Consider the following 24,876-nt stretch of genomic DNA (forward strand, 5'->3'; position numbering starts at 1 on the left):
TTGGTCGGTCGAGTGGTTCAGCGCATTGCTCGGCACCCCGGTCAAGTGATTTTGGTAGCCCCGAATTGGCCGCGTCGGCCGTGGTACGGAGATCTGGTTCGGTTGGCAGTAGCGGATCCTCTGCCGTTGTCAGAGTCAGTGGTGTTGTGTCAGGGACCGATAGTTATGCCAGATCAGGATCAGTTCTCGCTTACGGCCTGGCTCTTGAGAGGCACAGGTTAAGGAAGAAAGGTTTTTCGTCCAGAGTTATCGATACGATGTTGAGTTCGCGTAGGCAGTCCACTTCGTTGGCGTATGTCCGGGTCTGGAGAGTATTTGAGCATTGGTGTGTAGGTAGACAAGTTCATCCCTTTCGAGCGTCGGTAACAGATGTCTTGGAGTTTTTGCAGGATGGTATGGACAGGGGTCTGGCCCTGTCTTCTTTGAAGGTGCAGGTGGCAGCTTTGTCGTCTTTTCGTGGGAAGATCCAGGGGAAGTCGTTAGCTTCTAGTCCGGATGTGGTTAGATTTTTGAAGGGTGTTAAGTTATTGCGTCCACCCCGGCGGCGGATGGTACCTCCGTGGGATTTGAATCTCGTGCTGGAGGCTTTGGTGAGGCCGCCGTTTGAGCCCTTGGTTTCTGTTTCGGATAAGGATCTGTCCCTAAAGACGGTGTTCTTGGTGGCTATTACTTCAGCCCGGCGGGTGTCGGAACTTCAGGCTTTGTCTTGTAGAGAACCCTTTTTGTCCTTTTCCAAGGAGAAGGTTTCGTTGCGCCCGGTGCCGTCCTTTGTGCCCAAAGTGGTGTCAGAGTTTCATGTGAATCAAGTTATTTCCTTGCCAGTTTTGGGTGATCTTGCGGGGGATGCGGAGCAGCGTCGACTGGCCAAGTTAGATGTGCGAAGAGTCTTGCGCTGTTACATTTCCAGAACTCGGCACTATAGACTATCTGATCGCTTGTTCGTTCTCCATGGTGGTGCAAGAAAGGGCGCGGCAGCTTCCAAAGCTACGATAGCGAGATGGTTGAAGGAGTCAATTGCGTCGGCATATTTGCTGAAGGGTCGAGTGGTTCCTAAAGAATTTTCGGCTCATTCTACCAGGGGAATGGCGACCTCCTGGGCGGAGAGTAGTATGATTCCGCCGTTAGATATTTGTCGAGCGGCGGTTTGGTCCTCATTGCATTCGTTTGTTAAACATTACAGGATTGATGTACATGCCAAGGATGAGGCAGGCTTTGGGGCTGCTGTGTTGACCTCTGGCCTTCGTGGATCCCGCCCTTAGGATGTTACTGCTTTGGTACTTCCCACGCGTCTTGACCGGTCTGGAGGGTCGTGGAGGAAGGTGAAATTAGGTCTTACCTGCTAATTTTCTTTCCTCTAGACCCTCCAGACCGGTCAAGGCTCGCCCTGTCTGTACTTTAGGCCAGGAGGTTTGGTTTTAGGCTGGTCTTTAGGTTGTTCTATCTTGGCAGCTGTTGAGTGTGATTTCTATGGTTTCAGACTTTGTTGTTATGAGTCTGGTTAGGTGTGACCGTGTTTCAGAGTCCACCTGTGGAAGCACACACAATAAAAAGGGCACAATGAAAGAGATGAAGAAAGTGTCCAGTTGACAGTGACCACGTACAGGATAGTTAGTTGTAGTTGGTGTTTTGGTTTTCTCTGCTTTGTCAGGGTTATACTGGCTAGTGGATGTACTGCACAGGTTATATATACAGTATTCAAAAGCTCAGTGTTTCTCAGTCTCCCTCTGCTGGTAGGAGGACATAACCCACGCGTCTTGACCGGTCTGGAGGGTCTAGAGGAAAGAAAATTAGCAGGTAAGACCTAATTTCACCTTTTTGTTTCTGGTGACTTTCGTCCCCTTTTCCTAGAGATGGTCAAATTTATTAACCTTTAAATTGAACTAACAAACTACTTCACACTGGGTAAATAAGGTAGATAGCATGCAGGCAGGTTTCATGTGGTCTTGCTTTTATTGGGAAAATATTTACGGAAATTACCTTCGCTAAATGTATTACCGAAGAGGAGAGTTTAGGATATCGCCTTTCTAGAGGTTCAACTTCATAGATTTCAGGTAACCTCACACCAGCAAACAGAGGATTTTTGTAGAAGAGCTCCTGGTGCCTGGGTGTTAAATCACCTACAAGAGACAATTAGAGCATTATTGATGCTGTAGAAAGGTCAAAATTAACCTTAGTCCAGCAACATCAATCAGGTTGTCAAAGTAGCAGCAGCTGGTAACATGGAGGGGCATAATCGAACGGCGCCGGCCATCTATAAGGCCGGCGCCGCAAAGAGCAGTCCTGAACCATATTATCGAAAAAGATGGCCGTCCATCTTTCGTATCGATAATACGGTTGGGGCCGGCCAAATGCCTTGGATTTGGCCGGGTTTGAGATGGCCGGCATCGGTTTTCACCAATAATGGAAACCGATGCCGGCCTTCTCAAACCTGGCCAAATCCAAGGCATTTGGTCGTGGAAGGGGCCAGCATTTGTAGTCATTGGTCCCCCTCACATGCCAGGACACCAACTGGGCACACTAGGGGGCACTGCAGTGGACTTCAAAAATTGCTCCCAGGTGCACACCTCCCTTACCTTGTGTGCTGAGCCCCCCAAAATCTCCCCCAAAACCCACTCCCCACAACTCTACACCATTACCATAGCCCTTATTAGTGAAGGGGGGCACCTACATGTGGGTACAGTGGGTTTTCGGGGGGGGGGGGGTTGGAGGGCTCCCATTTACCACCACAAGTGTAACAGGTAGGGGGGGATGGGCCTGGGTCCACCTGCCTGAAGTGCACTGCACCCACAAAAAACTGCTCCATGGACCTGCATACTGCTGCCAGGGAGCTGGGTATGACATTTCAGGCTGGCATAGAGGCTGGCAAAAAAGTTTTATTTTTATTTTTGGGTGGAAGGGAGTTGGTGACCACTGGGGGAGTAAGGGGAGGTGATCCCCGATTCCCTCTGGTGGTCATCTGGTCAATTGGGGCACTTTTTTGAGGCTTGGTTAAAAAAATAAATGGACCAAGTAAAGCCGGCCAAATGCTCGTCCGAGTTGGCCTTCTTTTTTACATTACCGGCTGAAGCGGGCCATGTCTTAACAACGCCCCCGTCCCACCTCCGTCTCGCCTTCCATACCCTGCGGAAACGCCCCCTTTAACTTTGGCCGGCTCTGCGACGGAAAGCAGTTGGAGCCGGCCAAAACTGACTTTCGATTATACCGATTTTGCCGACTTCAGGAGATGGCCAGCCATCTCCCAATTTGTGTTGGAAGATGGCCGGCGATCTCCTTTGAAAATAAGCAGGTTAGTCATTATCTCATATCTGCGGAAATGTCTTTCCAGTTAGACAATGGGCCCAGGTCCAAGTTTCAAGCCATATTTTTCACAAGCAGCGACTCTTATAAATGCTAACAATAGCAGTCACAAAGGGTGAATCTTCTGTGGCATAATGATAAGTAAGGCTTTCGTCTAAAGAGTGTGGAGGAATTCTTGCACAGCGGTCTAGCTAGGGTTACCATTTTTTGTCCTCATAAAAAGAGGACACTTGCCCCGCCCCTTTCACACCCCTGCCCCGCCCCTTTCACTCACTCGCCCCTGACGCATATTCCTCTCCCCCGGTCACCCCCTCCTCTCCATCACCTTCCCTCCCCTGTCATCTCCAGTCCTCCCCCGTCACCTCCCCTCCCCTTACTCTACTATCCCTGGTGGTCTAGAGGTACCTCTTCGGGGCAGGAAAGAGCCCCCTCTTTCCTGCTCGGAGCGCTGCTGCCAGCTGCCCTGCATCCTGTGAGTCCGGCTCTCGGCGTTTCAAAATGGCCGCCGAGAGTTGAAGTCTCGCGAGGCTGCTTCAACTGTCGGCGGCCATTTTGAAACGCCGAGAGCCGGACTCACAGTATGCAGGGCAGCTAGCAGTAGCGCTCTGGGCATGAAAGAGGGGGCTCTTTCCTGCCCCAAAGACGAAGAGGTACCTCTAGACCAGGGATAGTAGAGTACAGTAGGAGAGAGGAGTCCCGCGCCCGCCAGCCAGCCCGTTTGTCCAGAAATCCAGACAAATGGGCAGGCTGGCCAAATCCGTCCGGACGCCCGGACATGTCCTCAAAAAGAGGACATGTCTGGGTAAATCCGGACGTATGGTAACCCTATGTCTAGCATCTTCTGTGCTCTTTGTGCACATACCCCTAGATTCTATAAAGCACGCCTAGTGTTCCTCGCCGAAATCCAAGCGTATTCTATAACAATACACCTAACTTAATTAGCTTAACAAGCTAATCAGCATTAAGAGCACTTAACAAGCAATAATGGGCACTAATTGGCAATAATTAGAATTTACATGAACAGCTTTGTATTCTGTAACCACTGCATGCAAGCACAATGGGGCATGGTTATGGGCAGGGAAATGGGTGTTTCATGAGCATTCCAAAATTTACATGCACTGTTATAGAATATGGCCCTCTGTGCCTAAATCTGCATGTCGGGGATTTACTCCACATTTTCACTGGTGTAAATGGAGGCATGTAGTTTTATGCTCTAGGATATCAACTAAGCGTATTCTATATACCACGCATAAATCTAGGCGCCACTTATAGAATACAGTTAGGCAGAAATGTTTTCGGTGTGGAGTTTTTAGGTGTCATATATAAAATCTGACGCGACACGCTCCGTGTTCTTGCAATGGTTCACAATGTCCCAAAAATGCAAAGAGACAGTGTTCAATCTGAAGACACTGAAAGACGACGGGAAATGCCACAAATACAACTGGATGATTAAAGTCCAACAAAATTGCATTAGTACCCAACCAGGACATTGTGAACCACTGCAAGAGCCCTGGCGCAGGCAGTTTTGCCGAAACACGGACCATATCGGGTCTAATAAATTTGAGTTGACGTCCCCCAATCCTGAAGGCTCCTTGTGCTTTTATTCCTTGCTCCTGTGTGAGTGTACTTTGGATTTTCCTCTCCTGCATTTTCTAATTAGACTTATGTAATTAGCGATCTTTACCTCCAACTATGTTAACTGCAATATGACTAATTAACTGAATGTGTTGTGTATTGGTGATAGTGATTTGATTCATATATTAAAGAGCAGAGGTTATAGGTGATTGTTAGGTTCTCTGCGAAAGCTCTGTCTAGCATGAAACACTGCTGGAGATGTCAACTTTTCCTATACTGTACATAATTTATTGCAATTTGATATAAAAGTCTTATTTATTTACCTGACAAATGCAAATCTTTTTATATTCTTTCTCAGTTCATATAATCATTGTTTAAGTCTTGGACCACCTGTCCAAATCCCTCCCTAGCAACTGTATTTTGGATTGTTTGGTCTGAGCTACAGAAGGCGAGTTTGGTCTGTTTGATTCATATCAACTTACGATGATAGCTAAGGTGAACATATAGCAAAATAATGATGAATATACTTCGATCGAAGATCGAGCAGAGAGTTGACAAATGATCAAGCACGGCTCTGTAATTCAGGTTACAGGTTTGCATCAAGGAACTTGCTACCGAATTATAAACAGAACAAGCAAAGGGTGGCAGAGATACAAAGTCAAGTATTTCCAAGGAATTCTAAAGACTCCCACTTTCTTACCCAAGCATTTTATGATGTGATACAACTGATCAATATCAGAATCACCGGGAAAGAGGGGTTCCCCTGTCAGCATTTCTGTTATCAGACAGCCGATCGCCCAGATATCCACCGCCCTGTGAGAAAAAGTTCAGGAGATGGTGTCAGTGACGTTCCAAGGACTCGATGAATGGAAACCATACATTTTTCTACTAATAATGCAGAGAGTTAATACAGCATTGATAGAAAATATTTTATTTTAACTTTCTAATTATCATTTGAATATTTATAACCATTGAATGATGTAACATCAATAAAAGTCACCCAAATTACACAATTAGCCATTGCTGACTAGGGGACCCTTTTACTAAAGCTTAGTACACATTAATGGTCATTAGCATACACTAAGTACCATGTGGACTAAATAGGATGCTCAGGATTTAATGTGAGCTAATTCCATTTGCGCACCCTGGAGGTCTTTTGCAAAGGCGCAGTAACGTGATTAGCATGTGCTAAATATTATAGACACCCATAGGAATATATGAGTATCTCTAGAGTTTAGCGCACATTTATTTTTAGCGTGCGCTAAAAACGCTAGTGCATCTTTGCAAAAGGCCCACTCTAAGTTTTAGTAAAAAGGTCCTATGCTGCTTAAGAATGCCACTAATGTCCCCTCTTTGTAAAACAGAAAGGGAACTCAAATGACATTTTTCAATGTGTCACGTTGGTTAAGGTGCCTTTTTAAGTGTAAATCAAATCCAAGAGAACAGGAATAGCCTCCATGGAGAATCAAAACAAAACAGCAAAAGTAGAGGCTGACAAATGTACAAACCAATAGGGAGATAATATCAAAAACAGTTTATTCAGAATCTTCATATCAAGGACCCGACACGGTCAGTGTTTCGGCGCCAAAGCGCATGCCTCAGGGGTCATAAACAACTTTCTCTGAAAAGTAGCTGATTGACTTGGATAAATCCTTAATGTATGCACGTGGTTGTAAAACAAATTAATCCAGGAAGAGAACAAAAGAACAGCAAACAACACCTTGTCACATCCATTACTGTCTTGCTCCACCAAAGGGTGAGCAGCTTTGCTGGTGTGAGCCCTTGGATCCGGCCGGAGACGGCGGAGTAAACCCCTCCTTCTCCAGAGGACAGCCGACCCACCCCCACTCTTCGCCTGGGAAGGCCGCCGTTCCCTGGAAGTTGAGCCTCCAGGTGCGGGCAGCCTACAGGGCTTCTGGAACAGGGGGCGGACAGGCCCCGCAGACAGCACGGCTCTGGATTCCTGGAAGTCAACTGGTCTGAGGTCCCGGGGAACTGGCACGCCGGCGAGGAGGACAGCGGCGGCAGAGGTAGAAGCAGACAGCGGTCTAGGAGAATCAGTGACAGGCGGTGGTCAAGGCAGGCTGCGGTCAAGGAGAGTCAGTAGCAAGCAGTGGTCAAGGCAGGCAGCGGTCACGGAGAATCAGTAGCAGGCAGTGGTCAAGGCAGGCGGCGGTCACGGAGAATCAGTAGCAGGCGGTGGTCAAGGCAGGCAGCGGTCACGGAGAATCAGTAGCAGGCAATGTCCGATAGCAAGGTACAGAGTTCCATCCAACGATGCGGAGCTCTCAGGAACGAGAAGCCGAAGCACTGGCTAGGAGGAGTAGGCTCCTTAAGTAGTCCTCCTCATTAGCGTGGGGCCCCAGCTGGTGCTTCCTGCGGTTGAGTCTTCAGGTAACCAATCTGAGGTGACGCTAGTCACCGCTTCCCCTGCTTGCTCCCGCAACCGGAAGAGACGCCGGCTATCCTCCGCTGGCGCCATGTTGCTGGGGTTCCATCCCGGAAGTGGAAAGCCGGCCATCGGCGGCAACGAGGCGAGAACAACCGGCGATCCTCTGTAGCCGGACTGAAGGCAATGGCCGCCTCTCCCCACTGGCTGGCGATAGCCGGCCACCGGAGGACCTGCGGCGAAGGCCGGCCATCCATGGCGGCCCCGGGCCCCATGGCCCACTGGTGCCAGTGGCGAGCAGGTGTGTGTTGGTCCCGGCGGAAGACGGGACAGTATCCCCCCCCGGAAGACCCCCTTCCTTCCCAGGGTCCGGGTTTCTGTGGATAGCGTAGATGAAATTCCTGTACTAGGTCCGGAGCGTGTACATTGGAGTCCGGCTCCCATGAGTTATCCTCTGGGCCAAAGTGTTTCCAAGAGATGAGGTAAAACAGTCTTCCTCTTTTCCACTTGGAGTCTACAATCTCCTGAACCTCGAACTCTGGATCTGGTTCGGAATCCGGAATCACTGATGCCTCCCCTCGTGGATGCCAGCGGGACCTCTGAAACGGTTTCAGGAGGGATACGTGGAATGCATTGTGTACCCGCAGAGACCGGAGCAGACGAAGCCGGTAGGTGACAGTCCCAATCCGTTCCTGAATGGAAAAGGGTCCAATGAAGCGTGGTGCTAGCCGTCGAGATGGCAGCCGGAGCCGTAGGTGCTTGGTGCTTAGCCAGACCTTTTGCCCAGGTTGGAACACAGGCGCAGGGCGTCGGCAGCGGTCCGCGTATAGTTTGTACTTGGCAGCCGCCCTCCGCAGCTGCTCGCGGACCGTCTTCCAGGTGTCCTGCATACTATTCAGGACCCGCTGTACCTGAGGAATATCTGGTTCCGAGGAGATAGCCGGAGGAAGCCGGGGGTGCCGGCCGAACACCACAGAGAACGGAGACTGCTGGGAGGCTAAGTGTAGGCTATTGTTGTAGGCGAACTCTGCCCAGGGAAGGAGTGCCACCCAGTTGTCCTGGCGGTTGTTCACGAAGGCTCGGAGGAACCTCTTCAGGGTCTGGTTAATACGTTCCACCATCCCGTTTGTCTGAGGATGGTAGGCGGACGAGAAATGGGCCTTGACTCCTAAGGCGGCACATAATGCCTTCCAGAACCGGGAGGTGAATTGGGTTCCTCGGTCGCTGATGATCCGTACGGGGAGCCCGTGCAGGCGGAAGATATGCTGGACGAAGCAAGTGGCCAGCGTGGCTGCCGAGGGAAGTCCCTTCAGGGGAATAAAGTGGGCCATTCTGGAAAACCGGTCCACTACCACCCAAATGACCATATGCCCCTGGGAGCGAGGTAAGTCGGTGATGAAGTCCATGGAGAGTTCCTCCCAGGGGCCTTGTGGCACCGACAAGGGCTGGAGTTCCCCCCATGGCCGCCCTACCGTTGACTTGGTCCGGGCGCAAACGGGGCAGGAAGACACAAGTGAAGCACGTCCTGTGCCATCCATGGCCAGTGGTACTGTCGTGCGAGTAAGTGCAACATTTATGGAACCCAAAATGCCCCGCAAACGCTGACGAGTGGGCCCAGTGCATCGCTCTTCTCCGGTCTTGGCGAGGTACCAGCATTCTGGTAGGTACCAGGGCCGTAGGCATTGCTGGCAGGCATTCCAGGTTCAACATAGGCTGCGAGTCCTCAGGCTCCTTGGGGCCTCAAACGCCAGGGAGAGGGCGTCAGCAAGAATGTTCTTTTCCACGGGCCGGAACATCAGGCAAAACTGGAATCTGGCAAAAAATAAGGACCACCGAGCCTGTCGTGGATTGAGCCTCTTGGCTCCTTGGAGATACAGCAGGTTCTTGTGATCAGTTATTACTGTGAAAACATGTTCGGCGCCCTCCAGCAGGTACCTCCATTCTTGCAGGGCCAGCTTGAGGGCCAGGAGCTCCCGATCCCCCACAGTGTAGTTCCTTTCGGCGGGGGAGAACTTTCGTGAGAAGAAAAAGCACGGCAGTCGTTTCCCCGAGGAGGTGACTTGAGAGAGAATGGCCCCGGCCCCCACGGCCGAAGCGTCCACCTCCACCACGAAAGGTTTATTAGGGTCTGGACTTTGGAGGATGGGAGCCGACAGGAAAGCCTTCTTTAGAGCAACAAATGCCTCCAACGCCGGGTTTGGCCAGTGCTGTACATCCGCTCCCTTCCGGGTGAGAGCTGTCAAGGGAGCCGTGACCAGGGAGTAGTGTTCAATGAACTGGCGATAATAGTTTGCAAAGCCCAAAAATCTTTGTAGGGCCTTTAAGTTCTGCGGCTGCGGCCAGTCCCGAATCGCTCTCACTTTGTCCGGGTCCATTTGGAACCCATGCCCGGAAATGATATAGCCCAAGAAGGGCACCACTACCTGGTGAAATACGCACTTGCTTAACTTGGCATATAGTCGGTGTTGCCTTAGGCGCCTGAGGACCTCGGTTACATGGTCCACATGTTCCTGTGGAGACCGGGAAAATACCAGGATATCGTCTAGGTAGACAATAACAAATGAATAGAGATCCTGAAACACGTGGTTGATAAACTTTTGGAAAACCGCCGGGGCATTGCATAATCCGAAGGGCATGACCAAGTACTCGAAATGCCCCTCGTGAGTATTGAACGCGGTTTTCCACTCATCGCCCCGTCAAATCCGTATAAGGTTATACGCTCCTCTCAGGTCCAGCTTCGTGAATACCTGGGCTCCCTGGAGTCTGTCAAATAGCTCTGGAATTAAGGTCAACGGGTACCGGTCCTTAACCGTGATGGCGTTTAGGGCCTGGTAATCGATACAGGGCCTGAGGGTTCCGTCCTTCTTGCTGACAAAGAAGAAGCCTGCTCCCGCCGGGGAGGACGATGCTCGGATGAATCCCTTCTCCAGGTTTTCCTGAACATAGGCCTGCATGGCCGCTGATTCACCCTGGGAGAGGGTATACAGCCTCCCGGGAGGTGGCATCTGGTCCGGCAGGAGATTAATAGCACAATCAAAATGCCGATGCGGGGGCAACCTGTCCGCCTCTACCGGGTTAAAGACATCGGCGTAGGCCTGGTATTCCTTAGGTAGGGTCGCCTTGCAGGCCTGCAGTCTTCCCGGGGTGGTTGCCAGCACCGAGCAGGGGTTCCCTACCGGGGTCAGACAATGCTCCGAGCAATACTTCCCCCAGCCCCGTATGTGCCCCGACGTCCAATCAATCAGGGGTGAATGGCGGCGTAGCCATGGCAGGCCCAACACCAGAGGATGAATGGACTTAGGCATTATCAGGAATTGGATCTTCTCCCGGTGCTGCTGGGCCACTCTTAGCTCGACCAGCGGAGTGAGTCGAGAGATGGGATTAGGTAATACTGTTCCCTGAATGGACGTCACCTGCACAGCCAGGTTGCAATCCTGCGCCGGTAGTTGCCATTGTTCAAACAGTTCCAAACTAATAAAGTTTCCCCCAGCCCCTGAGTCCACCAGGGCCTGGGTCTGGATCGAATGGTCTTGCCACTGGAGAGTCACTGGTATAGTGAACAAATCGTCGGGAGGGGGCCCCGAGTGACCCAAGACCAGCCCCCTCACGGGGCCTTGGGTTCGGCGTTTCCTGCCGGTCGAGTAGGACACGCCTGAATCAAGTGTCCCGCTTCCCCACAGTAGAAACACAGGTTATTCCGGCGTCGACGGTTACACTTTGAGGCAGCCAATCGCTGCCGGCCCACGAGCATGAGATCCTCCGGGACACTGCCCTGCCCAGCGGAAGTGTCTCGAGGTGAAGGAACCCTCCGTGGTCGCGGCCCAGGACCCGTCGTCCTATGCTGTTCGGCCCGTTCCCGGGCCCTCTCCCGGAAGCGCGTATCAATCCGGGTACAGAGCGTGATCAAGGCATCCAAGGTGGGAGGAAGGTCCCGGCCGGCCAGTTCGTCCTTGATGCGACCCTGCATCCCTGCCAGAAGATCGCAGACAGGGCCTCAGAGTTCCACCACAGTTCTGAGGCTAAGGTGCGGAACCGCACGGCGTACTCGCCCACGGTCCCGGGCCCTTGCTGAATCCGCAGGAGTTCCGAGGATGCGGAGGACGGTCTTCCAGGAACATCAAAGATGAGCCGGAATCGGCGCTGGAATTCCTCAAAGTCCGTGAGCATAGGGTCCCGCTGTTCACAGAGGGGTGAAGCCCAGGCCAAGGCCGACCCGGTGAGTAGGGAGATCACATAGGAGACCTTCGTTCGATCCGAGGTGAAGGCCTCCGGTTGCATCTCGAAGTAGAGATTACATTGGTTCAGGAATCCCCGGCAGTTCTCGGGGGTCCCGTTGAACCGGCTAGGCTCAGGAAAGCGGGGACCCGAAAATGTGGCACTAGCACGGAGACCCGCTGGTGGAGCCTGCGCCTGGGCTTGCCTGGAGTTGATCTGTGAACACACATTCTGGAAGGCCCCTGAGAGGGCATTCAGTTGCTCCTGCTGCTGCTGCAGGATCCTCGCCAGGTCCCTCAAGTCAGGTGGAGTCGGCGAGCTCATGGCTTCGGCTTACTGTCTTGCTCCGCCAAAGGGTGAGCAGCTTTGCTGGTGTGAGCCCTTGGATCCGGCCGGAGACGGCGGAGTAAACCCCTCTTTCTCCAGAGGACAGCCGACCCACCCCCACTCTTCGCCTGGGAAGGCCGCCGTTCCCTGGAAGTTGAGCCTCCAGGTGCGGCAGCCTACAGGGCTTCTGGAACAGGGGGCGGACAGGCCCCGCAGACAGCGCGGCTCTGGATTCCTGGAAGTCAACTGGTCTGAGGTCCCGGGGAACTGGCACGCCGGCGAGGAGGACAGCGGCGGCAGAGGTAGAAGCAGACAGCGGTCTAGGAGAATCAGTGACAGGCAGTGGTCAAGGCAGGCAGCGGTCAAGGAGAATCAGTAGCAGGCGGTGGTCAAGGCAGGCTGCGGTCAAGGAGAGTCAGTAGCAGGCAGTGGTCAAGGCAGGCGGCGGTCACGGAGAATCAGTAGCAGGCAGTGGTCAAGGCAGGCAGCGGTCACGGAGAATCAGTAGCAGGCAATGTCCGATAGCAAGGTACAGAGTTCTATCCAACGATGCGGAGCTCTCAGGAACGAGAAGCCGAAGCACTGGCTAGGAGGAGTAGGCTCCTTAAGTAGTCCTCCTCATTAGCGTGGGGCCCCAGCTGGTGCTTCCTGCGGTTGAGTCTTCAGGAAACCAATCCGAGGTGACGCTAGTCACCGCTTCCCCTGCTTGCTCCTGCAACTGGAAGAGACGCCGGCTATCCTCCGCCGGCGCCATGTTGCTGGGGTTCTATCCCGGAAGTGGAAAGCCGGCCATCGGCGGCAACGAGGTGAAAACAACCGGCGATCCTCTGTAGCCGGACTGAAGGCAATGGCCGCCTCTTCCCACTGGCTGGCGATAGCCGGCCACCGGAGGACCTGCGGCGAAGGCCGGCCATCCATGGCGGCCCCGGGCCCCTTGGCCCACTGGTGCCGCGGCGAGCAGGTGCGTGTTGGTCCCGGCGGAAGAGGGGACAATTACACATGCCCGAAAATAAAAAATATTTTTTAGATGCGCGTATCGGACACGCGCAAAAAATGAAATTACTGCAAGAGCAATGCTGTAGTTGGGTAGTAACTCCATTTAGGCGCATGTTGGGCACGCATAGACGCTTACATGACTTAGTAAAAGGGCCTCTATATGTTCTGGTTGTAAGGAATCTTGTAAACCAATTTAACGCATTCCCTATAATTTCAATACTATCCAAATCATGCAATAACAAACTATGATCGACCAGGTCGAATGCACTACATAAACTGAATTGCATAATAAGAGCTTGTTTCCCTTTACCTTAATAAATGTCTGATCTGTGTCACCTCTCTTCCTTTTCCCTCATTTCATCTCCTTCATCTCTCTTCCCTCCCCTTTATGTCCAGCAATTTCTCCTCTCTCCCTGAGCCCTGCCTTCCCAATCCATGCCCATCCATGCCCATCTGTCCCCTGCCCCCTCTATTCATCCCTATCCAGCAATTCCCCTCTCTCCCTGAGCCCTACCCTCCCATCCATCCATACCCATCTGTCCCTTGCCCCCTCCATTCATCCCTGACCCTATCCAGCAATTCCCCTCTCTCCCTTCCATGAACCCTGCCCTCGCATGCTCCTCTTTCCCCTGCCCTCCCGCTCCCATGTCCCAACTACCCGCCCTCCCCCCCCCCCTTCCAACATCCCTTTCAGAGTTGCCAACTCTGTAGTTTTCATGCAGAATTGAGTGGCTGTGGCTCTTTTAAACTTGCCACAGGCAGTTTTCTCCAGTCGTGGGTTTCTTTTGTGGGCAGTTTTTGCCCCACTGGTTGTTCCTTCCCCCCTCCCCCAGCTCCTCAGGCAGCTGTTTTGAGTGTCAAGCTATTTTTGGGCTACTTTTGGCCCCGAATTGGGCCGGGGAATTTTCAGACATCCAGCAACTATTCCCTTTTTTTTTTTTCTTTTAATTTTACCTCCGTGACCATCCGGCAGCGCAGCGTCAGTGCAGGAGGCGGCGCTCCCGACGTGTCTAGCCTTCCCCTTCGCTCATGTTCCGCTTCTTCTGACGTCATTTCCTTGACGTCAGAAGAAGGCAGAACATGATCGAAGGGGAAGGCTAGACACGTCGGGAGCACCGCCTCCTGCACTGATGCTGCGCTGCCGGACGGAGGTAAAATTAAAAGGATTAAAAAAGGAAAGGGATCTTGCTGCAGGAGAGAAGAGAGCGCGGGCAGTTGGGCAATGGGAGCGGGAGGACGAGGAGGTAAGCATGGTGCGGCGGTGCCCCCCAAATGACGGCGCCCCCTGCCATGCTTACCTCGCTTACCGTATTGGCACGGCCCTGTCTGTGCTGTAATCAGCACAGAAACCGGATTGAGAGGGATGGAGAATGTTAAATTGGTCTAAATAATCTCCCAATTGTTTTGTAACCAGACATTCCATGATTTTAATGAAATAAAGGATAGAAGCTACTGGTCTGTGGTTGGTAGTACCATTTGAAAGAGCTTTTAAATGTTAACCCGTCTCTGATAGTGTGACTTGCGGTTAGCTACAGGACCTCGCAGACACAGGCAGATTGCAGTGTGAAGACATCATGTGATCTATTCAAACCTACAGGTTCCACAGTGGACAGATGGTTAATCCAAGGACGTTCCTTGAAATTAAGACAGGCGTTTAAATCACTGCCCCTCGGATGCTGGAAAACTTGTTCCAGTATGACAAAAGATAACTGAGTGAAAAGGTGATGTTGAGTCAAACAATGCTCAACCAGGGGTGCAGCCAAATCTTGACACTTAAGACGACACCTTTTCACTCAGTTATCTTTTGTCGTATTGGAACAAGTTTTCCAGCATCCGAGGGGCGGTGATTTAGATGCCTGTCTTCGTTTCAAGCATAGGCGCTGACTCCATGGGTGCTGTGGGTGCTTGAGCACCCCCAATATTTCACCCACCGGAAGTTCGTTCACCCACCAGAAGTTCGTTCCCTCCCTCCCTACTCCCTTCAAGTTCCAGGCCCCCTCCCTCCGAATTTTAAAAGTCATCTATTTTACCTCGTCGGGGTTAGGGCGGCAGCAGCGGTAAAAAGCATGTCTTATTTTTTGGAGAATCCCAGATAGTAGCAAGATTCCATGCTACCGATCCCAGGGCAAGCAGTGGCTTCTCTCATGTCTATCTTAAAATAGTGGGACCTATGGACAAGCATATTATTCTGGGGTCCTGTGGGTTAGAGCAGTCTGCCTTATCCTCCCCTTAACCAGGACCCTCCTTAAGCCATAGACCACCACCGTCTCCTATGATGCCTAATTCCCTTCTTTGGTACATAAATTTGCACATTGTTATGACAGTGTTTGTTATTGCTTTTTACACAGAAATTCATATATTATTGAACATTAGGGGCTAATTTTCCCTATAGAAAACTATGCAAGAAATGGGATTAGTTGGAGATCATGGGAGCTAACCAATGGCAGAGCAGCTTTAAACATGCTTGATGACATCAAAAACTATGGAATTCGTTGCCGGAGAATGTGGTGAAGGCGGTTAGCTTGGCAGAGTTTAAAAAGGGGTTAGACGGTTTCCTAAAGGACAAGTCCATAAACCACTACTAAATGGACTTGGGAAAAATCCACAATTCCAGGAATAACATGTATAGAATGTTTGTTCATTTGGGAAGCTCGCCAGGTGCCCTTGGCCTGGATTGGCCTCTGTCGTGGACAGGATGCTGGGCTCGATGGACCCTTGGTCTTTTCCCAGTGTGGCATTACTTATGTGCTTATGTAATATGCTCTGACTTCCCTGAAATGTCAACTGAGCTGAACAAATTATGACAAATAAAAATCTGTAAATAATATAATTAAAAGGTTTTGAATTTTTCTAATTATTTCTTTAATACAAGGATCAATTGTCATACATAGGATTCATTTAGGGCAGTTGTTACATTGCATATTCCCATGACTTAGTTTTAATTGGTTTGTGTACCATGAGATGCTCACATACATCCTGATACCTATGCCCAAAACTACAATTTTGTAGTGTTTACTTATATTTCCTCTGCAATCAAACTAGTAGTTTACTAGTTTGCCCCATTCAAGCACTCTTTCTGTGTATCAAATCTACACTGTTCCTTATCTCAGTGGTTTAAGAAATTTGCCATTTTGTTATTTATATATCAAACCAGTGGTGTGCTGGAGCCAGCTTGCACCAGCTCGCGACAGATGTTTGTTAAGTTTTTAAGAGTTCTGGGAGCCGGTTGTTAAAGTAGGCTCTCCATGGCTACTTTAACAATCGGCTCCCAAAATTTGGGCTTGGGCCCCTCCCCCCAAACTCCCTTTTATTTTGCTGGTGGGGATGCCAAGGCCTGCCAGCCAAATAAATAGACTGCCACCACTCCCCGCTTCTTGTTTCTGGCTCTGAGCATCATGCCAGGGCTTCTCATGTATGTTCATGTGCGAGAAGTCCCAGCAGGGCTGGCTGCGCACGGACAAAGAGTTCGTTGTTAAAAATTTACCAGCATACCACTGTATCAAACCATGAGCTCCTTCTCATTCTAACACAAGTCAGAAGCCAATTTATGATTTGATGGTTCTATTTGAGAAGCCAATCCCACACCCAAGTAAGGAACAGCCAAATATATATATATATATTTCTTTTTTTATAAATATTATTTCAGCCAAATACATGTACACCCAAATTCACTACTGTTAAAAAGCCAGAAAAAGAAAGGAAAAAAAACACTTTTTTAGCCGTTCCTTAACATGGCTGTGGGATTGGTTTCCTAGCTTTTTGGTAGGGACACTTTTCATCATCTTGTATGATTTTGTATATTTTGAGAAGCACATTCCATTTATCTCAATGCAGCATGAACTTTTCAAGTAAAAAAATATTATATCTGTGAAGCCCTAACTACGGAATAACTGACCTCTACACGCAACAGACTTTGGTGCTTTACATTTTAAACATTTCTATTAAGGGCTGTGTTATGTATGCATTTGGGTGACATGGAGGGGCATTTTCGAAAGGGACGCCCAAGTTTTGATTTGGACGTCCTCACAAAACGTCCCGATCCAGAGGCGGGGAAACCCGTATTTTCGAGACAAGATGGACGTCCATCTTTCATTTCAAAAATACCATCAGGGACATCCAATCCTTAAATTTGGTCATCCCTAGACATGGACGTTTCTGATTTTCGGCAATTTTCGAAACCAAGGATGTCCGTTTCAGACACGACCAAATGCAAGCCATTTCGTCATGGGAGGAGCCAGCATTTGTAGTGCATTGGTCCCCCTCACATGCCAGGACACCAACCAGGCACCCTAGGGGGCACTGCAGTGGACATCATAAATTGCTCCCAGGAACATAGCTCCCTTACCTTGTGTGCTGAGCTGCCCAAAAACCCCCAAAACCCAGTACCCCCAACTGTACACCACTACCATAGCCCTTACGGGTGAAGGGGGACATCTAGATGTGGGTACAGTGGGTTTGTGGTGGGTTTTGGAGAGCTCGCTGTTTCCTCCACAAATGTAACAGGTAGGGAGGGGGATGGGCCTGGGTTCACTTGCCTGAAGTGCACTGCACCCACTAAAACTGCTCCAGGGACCTGCATATAGTTGTCATGGACCTGAGTATGACATCTGAGGCTGGCAAAAAATATTTTGAAAGATGTTTTTTGAGGGTGGGAGGGGGTTAGTGACCACTGGGAGAGTAACGGGAGGTCATCCCCGATTCTCTCCAGTGGTCATCTGTTCATTTCGGGCACCTTTTTGTGCCTTAGTCGTAAGAAAAACAGGTCCGGGTGAAAACGTCCAAGTGCTCGTCAGGGACGTCCTTCTTTTTTTCGATTATGGGTCAAGGACATCCAACTGTTGGGCATGCCCAAGTCCCACCTTCGCTACGCCTCAGATACGCCCCCTTGAACTTTGGCCATCCCTATGACGGAGTGCAGTTGGGGGACATCCAAAATCGGCTTTCGATTATACCGATTTGGAAGTTCTATGAGAAGGACGTCCATCTTCCGATTTGTGTCGAAAGATGGGCGTCCTTCTCTTTCGAAAATGAGCCTGAAGGTCAGTTCAGACAGGGTACAATACTGAGCCTTGATCAGCAACACAAAGAGAATACCAATTTTCAGTTCTTTTGAAGTCTATCTGGGGAAGGAGGAGCCAAATCAGTTTTCTGTAATTATCTTGCAACAGCAGTGAAATATCTTCTCTGGCATTACCACTTACTCCAAGTTACGCACTCTGTTATCCTCTGTTGTTCTTACTTGCCATACTTGATGTCTCCCACCAACAGCTCTGGAGCCCTGTACCACCGTGTGGCCACATAATCCGTGTACACTTCGCCAGGTGCTGCAAGCGTTCGAGCAAATCCAAAGTCACATAACTTTACTACTCCACAATGGGAAACCAAGATGTTTTCTGGCTTAATATCTCTGTGTATGATCTAGAAGAGGAGGCAAAAATGAAAACAAAAATGTTTTTCGTATTTCCAACTGAAGCATTCGGTAAACCTGTGGGATGGCTTAAATGCATACAGCTAATATGTCACCAAGCTCACAACACAAAACAGACAGGTAGGGGGCCTATCTACTAATACACATTAGAATTAACATCTTGGTGAAATGCACATTAATACATATTAATGTGGGCGTTCACCAGTGCTCATGTATGAAACATAATATGAATCACTTGCATGCAAATAGAAACAACTAGCAAGAAATTAATACAAAAGGAGAAAAGCATGCAGGGCATAGCTCATGGACTTCTTTCCAACCCCTCTGCGTGTATGTGTGAGTTTTGTGTCTGTGTTTTTATGTCTGTATTTATTGTATTTGCTATTTAGCCTTTTGATCAACGCCACAAGGAGGTTTACAAACAACTATAAATTAAAATTAGAAATATGGACAGGAATTCCACGAGGACAGGAAGGGAGAAAACACAGTAACAAAGACAAAGCAAACAAATAAACCAGACAGGCATTAGGCCACTTATGCCGACCCGCTACCTCTCCTGATAGCCATGGCCAGAGAGCTCCACTGAATGATCAGTTCCAAAGGCCAAGGTGAAGAAACAAGTCTTGAGACTGGCATGTTGTGAAGGAGGACTTTTTCAGAAGTGACACTGGAAGAGAGTTCCTGAGAGATGGAGCGAAAAAGAAAAAGGTTGAAATCCTAGCTGAATCAAAACAAGTGTGAGGAAAAGATGGCATAATGAGTAGATTTTTTGATGGGGGAATGAAAGGTACAAATAGGTACATAAAGAATGAGAAGGACAGACTGATATAATGGGATGCCACTATAGAAAGCCCTATGGGCAAGTAACAAGTTTAAACCATATACGATACAGGACAAGTGTTAATATGATCAAACCTGTGGGCATTTGGCATCATTTTAATGGCAGAATTGTGGATAGGTTGTAGGTGCTTATGGTTAGTATTCCTAATAGCAGCATAAGTTATATTACAGTAGTCCAGGCACCAAAAAGGCAGATTTTCAGACCGTGGGATCATCGCTGAGCCCAAGTATTCAATGTTGGACAATCTGGTCTTTTACCTCATAGTTTTTTTTTTCTCTCTCTCTCTTTCTTTTTTTCGTTTTTCAACATTTCTGTCCATTCAGTTTTTTACTTTCTGCTTTTGTTTTTTGACTCTCTTCCTGTACCTTCTTTTAGGTTCACCATTCACAGATGTTTTAGAACTTTCAGAAAACGCAGCACTTGCAAACCACAGGTACAAAATTATGTACTTTTTATGGTAAAATCATATCTATTGAACAGAAGCAGTTATAGTACAAAGGCATAAGTATTTCCATAAACATGAGTGCGTTTCTTTTTAGATCACATTTTTGTACTAAATACATTCACTTCATTAACCCATTGTGCTTAATGTATCCTTCTAGTTTGCCCATTTCATGAGCATGTGCATATCTGAGGTTTGTTTCTCTTCATATTTGTACTACATAGATAACCACATGCCATTTGGATATCACCTTTGGTACTATTTACTTGTTTTCTACACCCTTTTACAGTTTGCTGCCTTTTTAGAAGTCCAGTACAAATCCAGTGTCATTCTTATTTTTATTATGGTGCTTTTGTGATTGTTGCATTTTAAAGACAATATATGTGAATGTATATTATTCATATATAAATCATTTTTATATGTTTATGCTTGTTCTATTTATTCATGTAATGCTTTTGTTTTTAATAATTTTTTATATACATTTTATATATGTATTTTATAACTGTGTCATCATTCCTTTGGTTATCTTTTATTTACTTTGTTTTTACGATAGTAATTAATTTATATATCTTGTATTGTTTTGGGACTCCTGAAGCAGGCCTCTGCGGCTGAAACATGATTTGTGTTGAGTCCAGTACTTTCTGTGAAATAAACTTCTGATGTGAACTCTTTGAGTCCCGTTGGATGTTTTTTTCATCATCTTCGTTGTCTCCTTCGCTGTGTTTGCTTGTCTGTTTTGGCTTGCATGAAGGTTTTTTCTTCTTCTGTGCTTGTCCACATGGTTTCTTTCAACAGAAGACCCTTTACTTGATTTATGGCCCCCTACAAGGTCCTTCATCAAACTAAAGCTAAACAGAGAGGGGGTGGAATTGCCATCATTAAGGCCTTCTTCAAAGTAGAACTACTGTCCCAACTGAACTCTGCTGCTCTTGAGATTTTTGCCTGCAAATTAAGCGATCCTGCATTGCTGGAGCCCATATGGCTTGTTTTGTTCTATCACCCTCCAGGAAGCTGGTCTGGCTCAGAAAGCTATTTTACTGAATTCCTCTCAAATATTTGTGTTAAATATGCTAAAGTTTTATTAGTAGGTGATATCAACTTGCATCATGATAACCCTAGGGATGTCAAGGCAAAGAGCTTACTGGATTTTCTTGACTCCTGGCAATTTTTTCTACCACATTCACAAACCTCCCACATTACAGGTTAATCTGCTAGATCTGAAGACTTATAGAACTATGCATATGGATAATTTCTACTTGGGAAACCCATGCTGGTGTCATATCCCTTGGTCAGACATAAGACTCTGGAGTTTGCTCTTTGCTGGAGGGAAGTTACTAGATCTTTTCAGTCCAATGTCATTTCTTGTTCTTTTACATTGAGAGGCAAAATTGATCCTGTAAAATTCTGTTCTGGAATCTTTGATAGTCCACAACTTCCAGGTGCAGACAGCAAGGATTTATTGTGTAAGTGGGATGAGTTATGTAGTTATACCCTGGACAGTATAGCTCCCCATCAGCGTTTTGCCCAAACTCACCCATAGAGTGTCTCCCTGGTACAATCAGGATATTCTCCTCCTGAAGAGGTAGAGTAGAAAATTAGAAAGAAAGTGGTCCAGACATGCTTTGGAGGAAAGCTATCAGGGATTATAAAACATTGAAGAAGCTAAAATCCTCTACTATAAAGAGCAAATTGGTCACAACCTGGCTTCATAAACATCCATAAGCTCTTTAACCTTATTAATAAGCTTGTATCAACTGAAAATTAACATCAGTAGCCATTCCTTCTGCTAATCAATTAGCTATGTATTTCAAACAAAAAGTAACTAACATTAGGTGGGCTGTGTTGCAACTTAAGGCCACTGACGTTTAACCTTGCTTCAAACAGCCTAGTCCGAATGCTGGTATTGCGGCTGACCAACTGTGGTCCTCCTTTCTGTTACCCAATCAAATCCTTTCTCGCAAAGTATTCTTCCTCACATTGCCTTCTGGATGCATGTCTGAGTTATTTCTTAAAAACTGCACCAGCAGGATTCATTGACCTTCTTCAAGATCATATCTTGTTTATGCTGACTCAAGCGGCTTTTCCTCAGCGGAAAGTTTCCATAATACTTACCCTTCGGCTTCACTGGGAGACGTTCCTAATTACAGGCCTGTCGCTTCTATCCCATTGCTGACTAAGGTAATGGAAGGAATAGTTGGTACTCAGTTTATGAATCACCTTTCCTCTTTCTACCTCTTGCATAAATCCCAGTCTGACTTTAGGCCTTGTTATAGTACCAAGATGGTCTTGACCACCTTAATATCTGACTTTAGGAAAGCAGTCAGTTTAGGCTTTAAGTTTTTAGTGATACGATTTGATATATCAACTGCCTTTGACCTTGTTGATCATGAGTTGCTTTTAGGACTTTTGGATCAGTTTGGATTGTATGGGCAGGTCCACCAATGGTTCCATGGCTTCCTAAAATCTAGATTGTATCAGATGAAGTTGTCAGGTTCTTTCTCACCTTCCTGGTCTCCTGACTGTGGTGGGGTGCCACAGGGCTCGCCGCTTTCTCCAATCCTATTCAATGTTACGATGGCTCCATTAGGTGAAAGGCTAGAGGCAGCTGGGTTCTAAACTTGTATTTATGTGGACAATGTCACAATATATATCCCATTCAAGACTGGTCTTCCAGAAATTGTCCCTAAGAATAGGCTTGGTCTGGATTTTTTTGGAATTCTGGGCTTCCAAATTTAAGTTAAATAGAGAGAAAACTAAATTTATTGTCGTAAATAACCCCTTTGAATGTACTGCATATAATACATTTACTATTGACAATGTTGTGTACCCCCTAGACCAGTGATTCCCAAACTTTTTCAGTTCATGGCACCCTTCGTGTGGAATCAATTTTTTGCGTCACCACCTCCCCCCCCCCCCTTGTCCACACCGGTCTCCGTGCCCCCCCTCCCCGGCCACACAGGTCTCTTTTTCTATGCACAAACATAACAGTGATAGGATGTCCCTTTAACCAGCCTCTCCAAATGACACAGTGATTACAATTTATAACAAATTACTACTCTACCTATGAAAAGTTATTCTGTTATTATACTTCCTCTGTGTACATCCGTATGCTGCACAAGTCAGCACGTTTGAATCTGCACTATTCTTTCAGGTAATGCCCAGCTGTCCAAGCCCCTCCCATGGCCACACCCCCTTTGCATATCCACAAACACTTAGGTGCTACTCTATAAATGGGCGTGTAAGCGTGTTTTCTCATGGATCTGCCGTTTCTGCCCCGTTTCAGTGCCTTGCATCTGTTAGAACACTTTTCCACACTGAAAAGTTAGCGTGGAAGTAACACCTAATGTTTGCTGCCATATATAGAATTCCCCTGTTATTGTGCACTAATGGAATTAGTACACACTAAATGCTAAGATATAAAACGGGCTTCTTAGCATTTGGCACATGCTAAGCTTTAATAAAAGGGCCCCTATGTTTTTAAATGATGTCATTTCTTTATGTGTTACAGTTGTATTTGTTCAACATGAACCCCTGATGCAGCATTATAGCAAAACGTGTTGGATTTCATGTGACCACTCAATGTCCGTAAATATCTTTTAAACACTAAAGAAGTGTATTAGGCCACAGGTGAAACAACCAGGCGGTCATAGAATTCAAAGGGAGCAGTCCTTTATTCCAAAACCCGACACGTCTCGTGTTTCGGCAGATGCCTGCATCAAGGGTCAGTCGATGATCAAACACAACACATGTATCTTGAGAATTCTTCTCAGCAATAGCTAAGCATAAAAACACGAAAAAGATCCCCCACGCAGCTTGTATGCGAACAGTGACAGTTGCCAGCATTAAAAACCTTGGCAACCTTTTGTGTTGTTATTCCCTCTGATGTACTTGTCCAAAATTACTTGTGGCATCATTTTTTTTGCAGGGGGGTATGCTAAAATTTTCATCTCTAACCAGTTGACTTCCTTCTACCACTTTTTACCTTCGGGTTCCAATCCCTTTAACTGGTGTTACGTTTTTATCCTATTAATGAACTGTTCCCACCAGACTTTGCTATTAAACAATTGTTAGTAGCTTTTATTTTTATTTAATTTTTATATGTGCAGTGCTCACTATTGCTAGTGTGCTTCTATCCCAAAACATGGCATGCTAGCACAACTGCCCTCCAACATCATAACACTGTGCCTGCCTTCCTACCTACTTATTGACTGAGTCACTCTCTTTACGGACTATCACTGCCGGTTACCTTGAAGTCAGTAACACAAACAAGGGCTATAAATTTTCCCTTGCATTTTCTCCTCAAGGAACACAACAAAATTAACTAGCCCTTCAAACTCTTAAATGTCAATTGCATGCATTTTGTCTGCAGGGAATTTTTCAGTATACATGCCTTTATTTATTTATGTTCTATAAAGGACTAATATCCTACTCACATTGTGATTATGACAGAATCCAATTCCTTTCATGATCTGAAATAAATACTTCCGCACTCTGTTATATTCCAGCCCGTTTGGAAACTGCTCAAGGTCGTCTAGGACAGTGTGATCCACAAACTCAAACACCAGGTACCAGCGCTTCTTTTTCTTACACACTTCAAGAAGGTTCACCAGGTTTTCATGTCTTAGTTGCTGTGAGAAAATAACATGATCATAACATAATAAATTCCATGATAGGAACCATCTCCGCATAATTGATTCCATGATATGCAGAACTTCTGGGTTACGAGAAGGTAGTGGAGAGAAGGAAATAATGTTATGGATACATTTATTTTATTTTCTTAAATTTGGAAGGGATCAAATAAAAAATGATATCTATTGTAAATTCCAGCTCTATACTATATGCTTTAACATTTGCTTATACCTCAGCAACTAATTAGCCCACTAAAGGGCTAATTTTCAAAAACAGAAAAGCATCCAAAAAGCAGCACAAAGCAGCAAATGGACCTTTTTTTTTTTTGCCAATACATCCAAATTGTTATATTCAAAACCCATTTTTAAGTCAGTTAACTATGCTGTTCATATGCAGTGCATCCAAATCACAAGGAGGCGTGTTAGGGCAGGATTTAGGCATTCCCAAAACTTGGATGTTTTTCTGCCATAACGGAGCAAAGCAAAAACATCCAGGGTAAAAAGTTACAAGTTTTGGTCTAGGCCTGTTTCAATTAGTCACAAAGAGGTGCCCTAAATGACACTGGAGGGATTAAGGCATGACCCCCTCCCACCCCTCAAAGATGTGAAAGAAACAGTATATACCAGCCTCTATGACATATTCAGATGTTATGGCCAGTTTTATTAGATCAGCAAGCAGGTCCCTGGAGTAGTCTAGTGGTCATGCAGTGCACTATAGAGAAGAAGACCCAGGCCCAC

The 24,876-nt window shown here is 47.4% G+C and overlaps 1 protein-coding gene across 2 annotated transcripts in view; it reads right to left on the reverse strand.

The window, feature by feature from the left end:
• CDKL2 (cyclin dependent kinase like 2) overlaps positions 1-24,876 on the reverse strand; it is a 166,868-nt gene that overhangs the window by 88,700 nt on the left and 53,292 nt on the right. For both annotated transcript variants that reach the window (XM_030190655.1, XM_030190654.1), the window contains exons 3-6: positions 23,944-24,138; positions 18,039-18,217; positions 5,573-5,685; positions 1,978-2,117 (exon numbers count right to left, since the gene is read on the reverse strand). In XM_030190655.1, coding sequence (XP_030046515.1) covers positions 1,978-2,117; positions 5,573-5,685; positions 18,039-18,217; positions 23,944-24,138 — 627 coding nt within the window. The remainder of the gene's footprint in view (positions 1-1,977; positions 2,118-5,572; positions 5,686-18,038; positions 18,218-23,943; positions 24,139-24,876) is intronic.

The sequence above is a fragment of the Microcaecilia unicolor genome, chromosome 2, assembly GCF_901765095.1.
Source record: "Microcaecilia unicolor chromosome 2, aMicUni1.1, whole genome shotgun sequence".
Taxonomy (NCBI): domain Eukaryota; kingdom Metazoa; phylum Chordata; class Amphibia; order Gymnophiona; family Siphonopidae; genus Microcaecilia; species Microcaecilia unicolor.